At 40.8% G+C, this 9,519-nt stretch overlaps 1 protein-coding gene across 4 annotated transcripts in view; it reads left to right on the plus strand.

Moving 5' to 3' along the window:
• LOC114552736 (sushi domain-containing protein 6) overlaps positions 1-8,328 on the plus strand; it is a 22,642-nt gene extending 14,314 nt beyond the window's left edge. For 3 of the 4 annotated variants that reach the window (XM_028573748.1, XM_028573750.1, XM_028573751.1), the window contains 3 exons: positions 1,632-1,835; positions 4,678-4,822; positions 7,529-8,328. In XM_028573748.1, the coding sequence (XP_028429549.1) occupies positions 1,632-1,835; positions 4,678-4,822; positions 7,529-7,832 (653 nt within the window). In that variant the 3' untranslated portion in view covers positions 7,833-8,328. The remainder of the gene's footprint in view (positions 1-1,631; positions 1,836-4,677; positions 4,823-7,528) is intronic. The other variant, XM_028573749.1, reaches the window with a different exon arrangement.
• The last annotated feature ends 1,191 nt before the right edge of the window (positions 8,329-9,519 follow it).

Here is a 9,519-nt window from a genome sequence, read left to right on the forward strand (position 1 = left end):
TTGCGATCAACTTTCTGAAGCTACTATTAATGCTTTTAATCTGATTTAGACCTGTCTGGTTCCACCCCCCAGTAGTTTCATTTCTAGTAAATTTCCACTCTCCGTCTCGCACCTGACTCTTCATAGGTGATGATTGATGTTTTGCTTTAAGGAGCTTACGGGGGCAGTGGAAACCATAATTCTGCAGACGCAGACATTTAGGATGGAAGATGAAGAAATAGCGGAAGTGGGTAACCGTGTTGGCAGCTCTGCCCATTGGGTAGCACGGAGGTGGTTGTGGGAAACGTTTTCAAGATGGAAAAGAGCTCAGCGTCCGTGCATTCGTTCATGTATAAATCTAAATATCTAAACCAAATCCTGACCCTCTATAGAGCCGTTACCTCACCTTGTAAAGCGCGCGCCCATATATAGAGGTGTGCTCCTCAATGCAGCGACCGCAGGCTCGACACTGACCTGCGGCCATGTGCTGCATGTCGTCCCCCCCCCCCTTCATATCTTCAGCTGTCCTATAAAAAATAAAGGCCAAAAATGCCCAAAAAAATCATCTTTAAAAATAAATAATAATTAGCTGTGTTTACAGTAACAATATCACAGCAGTAACATGCACATTAATGCAGCAGTAATCCAGAAACATCAAATATAATAGGATAACACTGGCAGGGAACATCCTACTGCACAATGAGTTTTACTTTTCATACTTTAAAGTACATTTTGCTGATAATACCAGAGAGGGTTTAGAACTGAGACGGCTCAACTCAGAGTAACGGCAGCTCCTGAGTGACTCCAACGGGAGAAGTGAACGTGAACATAGATTATGACCTTTCACCCCATAGCCACCAGAGTAAACACTGGACCCATTTTTCCACAAGCCACAAATCTCTAGAATTTTCTGACACTAAAATGGTATTTTTCAGATGGACAAATCAATTTCTGTCTCAGGAACAAACGCTGGTGACATCTGGAACAACGGTCGCAAACGCTGTAACAAAACTAGATTTTTTTTTTTTTTTTTTATGCTAAATGTGTCTTTTAGCTGCGTAAATATCTAATATGTCAGCAAAAGAAAATATGAATAAATTATACAAATATTACTTCATCCATCCACACACTTTCAAAAAAGGCCACGCCCATTTAGGAGACAAAGTGTGGACATTTTCATACCATTGGGGCAGCGTGTAATCTTAAATCATAGACAATTTTTGATAATACTTAGATAATTTTACTTAAATAAGGTTTAAATGCAGGTCTTTTACTTGTAGTGGAGTATGTTCACAGTGTGGTATGAATACTTTTACTTAACTAAAGCTTGTGAATACTTCTACCAGCACTGCTTACAGTATAATGATAGAATTACCACAAACAACTAGCCTCCCCTGTGATTTCTTTACAGCACTAAAATAGAAGCTGGCAGTGGCAGCTTGTGAAAGCAGAGATGTTTATCGTCTTCTTTAAAGCCAAAAGAGAACAAATGCACGAGGAGCAGAGTTGGCGCAGGGATAAGGAAGAAGAAGATTTTTTCATTTTCATTTTGAGAAAACATTAACCAATAGCAATCATGTGAGGAAGAGGCTATTAATGAGCTTGAATTCCACTGCACAAAGGCGACATCACTGTGTTTTGTGTGTGTGCAGGCCGACTGAGTAACTGCAGTCACCCTCTGGTGCCGGAACATGGAGGTTTCCGATGTGACCCGTCCCCGTGTCGAGGTTTCCCCCACAAGAGCGCCATCCACGTCTTCTGTGAGCCGGGATATCACCTCAGCAGCAAGCTCCGTGTCTCCCAGTGCCGCCACGGGAAGTGGCAGCCTGCCATACCTGCCTGCATCCCCATCAGAGGTGAGACTTCAGAATACTGAATTCACTGGATTCTCAGTACAAACACAGAGTACTTTACTTGAGCGATTTCCATTTAATGCAACTTTGAGACTGTCCTCCCACCGTTCCTCAGTGATCACCAGGGGCGGAGCCCAAAATGTTTTCTCAAAAGCCCTAAATCTTTTACGTCTACTACTAGTATATGCCCTTTTGGGGATCCTTGATTTATAATTAGTATTCAAACGTAGCAGATTTGTCAGCTAAACATTCATTCTGTGAACTCGGCATAGAATAACAGAACCATGTTGCAAAATGAGTACTGGTGTTCATTCCTACCCATGTTATGTAACTTAAAAATAGTAACATCAGACAACTTTTGCCTCTTTTAACTTCAGAATGATGAAGACAGTTGGAGAATCGTATAAAACAGGATGTCTGCTTGAGAGGATGATTCTTTTTCCCTTGCAACTATCTTGTCTTTATCAAACCATATTTTTGCCCAAATAATGTACATATATTAGGCCTCCTTTTATCTCAAATGGATTGAAAAAAGCTGCATAAAATGTGGAAAAATATCCCTGGGGGAGCATGGCCCAGGACCCCCATAGGTTTAGGCCGACCACCCCCCAATGTCTACAACTTCTGGCTCCGCCCCTGGTTATCAGCTCAGTCTATAATCATATGCCGTTTTTTAATGGCTAAATAAGTGTGAACACATACAAAGAATTTTTACTCCGGCTTTTTGTTGCTCCTAAAGTTTACACACAGAAACAGACATACGACTAAGAACGAGGACAACAGTGGGGCAATGCAAACTATTCACGACTCAGCGCAGCGTTGACCCTGTCACTTTTAAAGGCTGATTAGTCATTGGATGACAGTTACTTCTTGTTTTGAGTGTTCAGGAAGCAGACGTCAAGTCATTGTTTGGTAATGAGGTTTGATTCGCAGTGGGCTTACACACACTTGAAATATGTGTTAAAGATTGAGTCCAGACATGAGTAAGCGTCAACAAAAAAAACTTTATAGAGACTCATCTGGTAGTGTAGCCAGTGGTGGAATGTAACTAAGTACATTTACTCAAGTGCTGTACTTAAGTACAATTTTGAGGTCTTTTCTTTTCATGCCACTTTGTACTTCTCCTCAGCTACATTTACACTATCTGACAGCTTTAGGTACTTTACAAGTTAAGATGTTTACACACAAAACATATGAAGTTTATAAAATATGATGTGTTGTTGTAAATGTAACTACCCAACAGTTTATACAGCTGAGTCGACAGAAAATCGTTAAATCGTTAATCATTATTTCATATAAAAACATTTCATGGTTCCAGATTTGCTGCTTTTTCTTTTAATAATGTTAATAATGTTAATGTATTAGTAATAATGGTGAGATTTGGACTGTTGTTTGGACAAAACAAACATTGAGAAGGTGTCACTTTGGGTAATTGTGACAGCATTTCTTACTATTTTTTTTTTACAAATAGTCGATCAATCGAGAAAATAATCAGCAGATGAATCCATAATGAAAATATTATTCATTTAATAGTTCAAAAATCCAGATTTTACATGAATGTGTTAGTAATAATAATCTAATGTTAGAATATATAATAGTATAGCAGTCATACATACGTTTTCCACATTATATTTTTGTAGTAACTTTTTCAATGCAGGACTTTGACTTTTGTTGTTGACTTACGTTTTTATTTTTACAGTGTGGTGTTACTACACATACTTTTATATCCATCTCTGCACAGTAAAGGCTAACACTGTAAATCTACAAAAAAGGAACCACTTATTTGTAATCTTTTGAATATTTGAATTGTATTTTTGGTTTGTTTTCTTTTTGTTGTAGCTACAAAAAAAAGTCACTTCCCCTCTGCAATCGATTTAAACAGTTTTTCTGAGCATCTTGGGGCTGAAGCCTCTAATGCAAACGCAGCAGCAGCAGCAGCAGCAGCAGCAGCAGCAGCAGCTCGCGTTTCTCCCCTGACCTACTTACAAACACTGCAGCGGAACTAGACGCTTTACTTTCCTCAGACCAGTTCCGACTTCCTCTGTCGCCATTCACTTGAAACGCGCTGCGACAGGAAGTCAGAGCGCAGAAAGAGGAAGCGGGCGGTGCCACCATATTAACCATTAAAAATTTCCTGTGTGTTGACACTCTCAGAGCCTCATGGAAAGCTACTGTCGTATTATCTCGGGCTCAGAGAAACCACATAAGTAGATAAAACAATTCCTCTCATAGATCTTGTGTTTGATAATCTATTTCTGTAAAGGGCCTACCTGAGTTTTTTTTTTTCTTCCGCCAAAGTACTGCCACACAGGTGATTGTTTTCTGTCACAGCTTCAGCTCATTGTCTGAAGCCTATTACATTTTTAATATAGCCACAAAATCTGCGTTTTCAGTGCCGGTACTCCTGCCTGTTTCTCCAAACTGGGGACGTGCCAACGGCAATCCTCTGTAGGTAATAAACTGACTATGCCTATGCACCTCATACAGTACAACCCCATTTAAAAAAAATAAATAAAGAACTGGAGTTGAGGAGTCTGAGGAAAGATGATTTATGATTTAAGATTTCATCATTTAATTAACTGAATGTCAAAACGTAGTGAAAAACGTTTCTAGAGCCCAGTTTGACATCTTCAAAATGCTTTGTTTTGTTTGACCAACAGCCCAAAACCTCCAAAATATTCAACGTACACTCGCATAAAAAGGAGAAAAAAGCTGTTCACAAATGTTCACATTTGTGAAGCCGGAACCAGCTTGAGTTTGGTCAACGATAGATCCTGCTGATGTGTGTGTTAGTGTCTAAAGCTGATGTTTTTCTACTCTCAACATGTCCCTTTCTCCTCCTCAGAAGGTCCAAACGTGAACTCTGACAACAGAGTGAACGACTCGATGCCCAGCATGGCCACAACCGCGGTGGGCGTGTCCATCTTCCTGCTCACCACCACTGCCTGCCTGGTCATCAAGTCCCGCCTCTACCCCTGTCGATCACACAGGTGAGAAAAATATCATTTACTGCACTGATTCCTAAACGTGCCACATGGTTATGTTTCTTCTCTATATTTAATAGGGCTGGGACGATATGTGTTGCGATGCGTTAGTTTTGAGTATTGTGATTTTCTTTCCCTTCTTTAAAGGTCCCATGGCATGAAAATTTCACTTTATGAGGTTTTTTTTAACATTAATGTGAGTTCCCCCAGCCTGCCTATGGTCCCCCAGTGGCTAGAAATGGTGATAGGTGTAAACCGAGCCCTGGGTATCCTGCTCTGCCTTTGAGAAAATGAAAGCTCAGATGGACCAATCAGTAATCTTCTCCTTATGAGGTCATAAGGAGGAAGGTTACCTCCCCTTTCTCTGCTTTGCCCGCCCAGAGAATTTGGCCAACCCATGAGAGAGAGAGACATCATGGCTTTCAAACGAGCAAAGTGGCAGTTGGTCAAAACCACACCCACACCCTCCACCTTGCCCCCCCCTCTCTCTCTCTCCTCCTCATTAGCTACAGACACAGAAATGGCACATCCTAAGGAAAGCTCATTGTGGGACTGGCTCTAGTGGCTGTAGTTCTGCACTAAGGCTGAATTTCGGGAAAGAGACTTCAGATACAGTATTAGGGGACCACTAAGGGGTATATAAAAGAGACTTCAGATACAGTATTAGGGGACCACTAAGGGGTATATAAAAGAGACTTCAGATACAGTATTAGAAGACCACTAAGGGGTATATAAAAGAGACTTCAGATACAGTATTAGGGGACCACTAAGGGGTATATAAAAGAGTCTTCAGATACAGTATTAGGGGACCACTAAGGTCTATATAAAAGAGTCTTCAGATACAGTATTAGGGGACCACTAAGGTCTATATAAAAGAGACTTCAGATACAGTATTAGGGGACCACTAAGGTCTATATAAAAGAGACTTCAGATACAGTATTAGGGGACCACTAAGGTCTATATAAAAGAGACTTCAGATACAGTATTAGAGGACCACTAAGGTCTATATAAAAGAGACTTCAGATACAGTATTAGAGGACCACTAAGGTCTATATAAAAGAGACTTCAGATACAGTATTAGAGGACCACTAAGGTCTATATAAAAGAGACTTCAGATACAGTATTAGAGGACCACTAAGGTCTATATAAAAGAGACTTCAGATACAGTATTAGGGGACCACTAAGGTCTATATCAGATAAAGAGTCTTCTTCAGATACAGTATTAGGGGACCACTAAGGTCTATATAAAAGAGTCTTCAGATACAGTATTAGGGGACCACTAAGGTCTATATAAAAGAGACTTCAGATACAGTATTAGGGGACCACTAAGGTCTATATAAAAGAGACTTCAGATACAGTATTAGGGGACCACTAAGGTCTATATAAAAGAGACTTCAGATACAGTATTAGGGGACCACTAAGGTCTATATAAAAGAGACTTCAGATACAGTATTAGGGGACCACTAAGGTCTATATAAAAGAGACTTCAGATACAGTATTAGGGGACCACTAAGGTCTATATAAAAGAGACTTCAGATACAGTATTAGGGGACCACTAAGGTCTATATAAAAGAGACTTCAGATACAGTATTAGGGGACCACTAAGGTCTATATAAAAGAGACTTCAGATACAGTATTAGGGGACCACTAAGGTCTATATAAAAGAGACTTCAGATACAGTATTAGGGGACCACTAAGGTCTATATAAAAGAGTCTTCAGATACAGTAGGGGACCACTAAGGTCTATATAAAAGAGACTTCAGATACAGTATTAGGGGACCACTAAGGTCTATATAAAAGGGACTTCAGATACAGTATTAGGGGACCACTAAGGTCTATATAAAAGAGACTTCAGATACAGTATTAGGGGACCACTAAGGTCTATATAAAAAGAGACTTCAGATACAGTATTAGGGGACCACTAAGGTCTATATAAAAGAGACTTCAGATACAGTATTAGGGGACCACTAAGGTCTATATAAAAGAGACTTCAGATACAGTATTAGGGGACCACTAAGGCCTATATAAAAGAGACTTCAGATACAGTATTAGGGGACCACTAAGGCTATATAAAAGAGACTTCAGATACAGTATTAGGGGACCACTAAGGTCTATATAAAAGAGACTTCAGATACAGTATTAGGGGACCACTAAGGTCTATATAAAAGAGACTTCAGATACAGTATTAGAGGACCACTAAGGTCTATATAAAAGAGACTTCAGATACAGTATTAGGGGACCACTAAGGTCTATATAAAATCATCCAAAGAGCACCATGTCATGGGACCAAAAGTTGCGTTATACACTTCTAGAGAAGATATGAGATATTTCTAAGAACTGATTGTTTTCTAAGAAGAATGCACATCACACGTTAGTCAGTCAGTCAGTCTGACATTTATTTCATTTGTAAAGAAGTACATGACATGAATTTTCTGCATTTTCTGCTTTCGGTCAGTTTTTTTGGGAAACTGATATGATGTAGTGGCAGTCAGCGGTACCGTATCAACAGAAAATATTTAAGGTGAATCATTGGTAAAAAAAAAAAAAAAAAAAAAGAATACATACAAAATATTGATTCTGGGGAGAAGAATCGATTTAAAAAATCGTGGCAAAAACTTGAATTGATATTTACTGTGAGCGACTGGAGTCAGTGGAGTCAGTGTGTGTAATTCTGTGTGTGTGTGTGTGTGTGTGTGTGTGTGTGTGTCCCAGCAGCCGCCGCTCTTCAGACCAGCTGGACCTGATGGTGGACGGACTTCCTGTCTCCCTGCCCTCCTACGAGGAGGCGGTGTACGGCAGCTGGGGGCAGCGCCTGCCCACCTGCTCGGCGCCGGGGCCCACCCAGCTCCTATTGGCTCAGGAGGCTCCCGACGGTCACCCGCCTTCTCTCAACAACCAACCGGACGGCAGTCGCCGGCCCCTCCTGTCCAGCCACGACAACCCCCCGCCCCCTTACGAGGAGGTCCAGTCGTCCCGCCCCAGAGACCGGACGGGGGACGCGGACAAGGACGCTTGACTGACGGGACAGGAAGGGGGGTTTGATTGACAGCTGCAGCGTTCACTCTGCAGATGATGAAAGGAAAACACAGACTGACCGCAGACTTCTGCACTTTCCCTGGTTGGCTCGCCGGCATCAGGGACATTCGGTCCAATCACATGCTAGTTTGGACGAAGCCGATGAGCTCTGATTGGCTAGATGTTGGAGCACAAAGACCTGACTGTTTCTACATGAAACGTTGATTGTAAAGTGCGTTGTATGAATGTAAGTGACAGAGAAGGGAGTTTACGTGCTGTCTGGTGAAAACCTTTTATAACCTGAATGCCTTTTTTGGTTAGTGATGCCTATATGTTTCATTTAAACAATAAGATATATTAAGTTTAAAAATAAAAATCATCACGCAAGCTAGAATAATGAAGTTTTCACAGGACAGCGGTCGTATAAAAGTGTAAGCGTGTGTGTGTGTGTGTGTGTGTGTGTGTGTGTGTGTGTGTGTGTGTGTGTGTGTGTGTGTGTGTGTGTGTGTGTGTGTGTGTGTGTGTGTGTGTGTGTGTGTGTGTGTGTGTGTGTGTGTGTGTGTGTTTTCAGTGTTGCTCTGGAGACGTCGTCCATCCTTTCCCGTCAGTGACGGGGCCGATCGCGCTGTTGCAGAAACCCTGTGTGTTTCCAAGGCAACAAACTCTGTTCCACTTGTGTCTGATTCTACCTTTTGTGCAGCGTTTCTCTCGGCGGTGTTGATTTAAAGCCAGCGTGGTGCGCAGCAGTGGTGGAAAAAGTATTCAGATTTTCACAGCAATGCGTCATATTCTATAAGATCATCATATGTTTGTCCTGTGAGAACCACGTATCTCTAAAAAGTTTTACAACTTTTCATGGTGTCAGAAAAACAGCCCTGTTTTCAGCTTTGTGACGATGCATTTTACCAGCTGATCCGAGAGGATTTTGAAAGACTTTATTTAGATTAAGGAGGAGGAGAAGGTTCTTCTCTTTCTCAACACATTAAGGAACACTTCATCCTTTAGTTTATCACAAACATTCAACATCAACACATCTGGAGATACGTGGTTTTCATTGGACAGGGAGGGGATGAAAACTCATTTGAAAAGTAACTCAAGCTGTCAGACAAATGTAGTGGAGTAAAATCTACAATATTTACCTCTGAGATGTTGTGGAAAAGCATAAAGCTGCAATAAATTCTGCAAGGAAAGTACAAGTACCTCAAATTGGTTACATTCCACCACTGGTGCGCAGTAACCCTGGTAACAGGCGACGACCAACATATTATATTTAATATTACATTATATTTAAAGACTTGAAAATACTCAGAAAGCACACAGTGTTTCAGAGGGTGTCTCAGTGGTAAATGACACGAAAAATAATATTTGGATGAATTTGAATGTACAGTGAAAATAATCTGAAATAATGTGTACATTTATTTGCCCTGGTGGCATCGGTGCAGACACACAGAGGTGCTTTTAAAACTGCAAAAAAAAAGGGAAAAAAAGCCCACAGATGTTGGACCAAAAAAACGTGAACTAAACAAACTGTGTCGTCACTTTCAGCTGGCCGGTACCCTCTCTTTATGCCTTCACAGACCTTGAATGTAATTTATGTTTCATTTTGTGGCAACAAATGTTGACTATTAATATTGTAATATTTACAGGAAGATTATTTGTACATTGTATTATTGCACAAGATTATATGA

Source organism: Perca flavescens, chromosome 3 (genome assembly GCF_004354835.1).
Source record: "Perca flavescens isolate YP-PL-M2 chromosome 3, PFLA_1.0, whole genome shotgun sequence".
In the NCBI taxonomy this organism is placed as follows: Eukaryota; Metazoa; Chordata; class Actinopteri; order Perciformes; family Percidae; genus Perca; species Perca flavescens.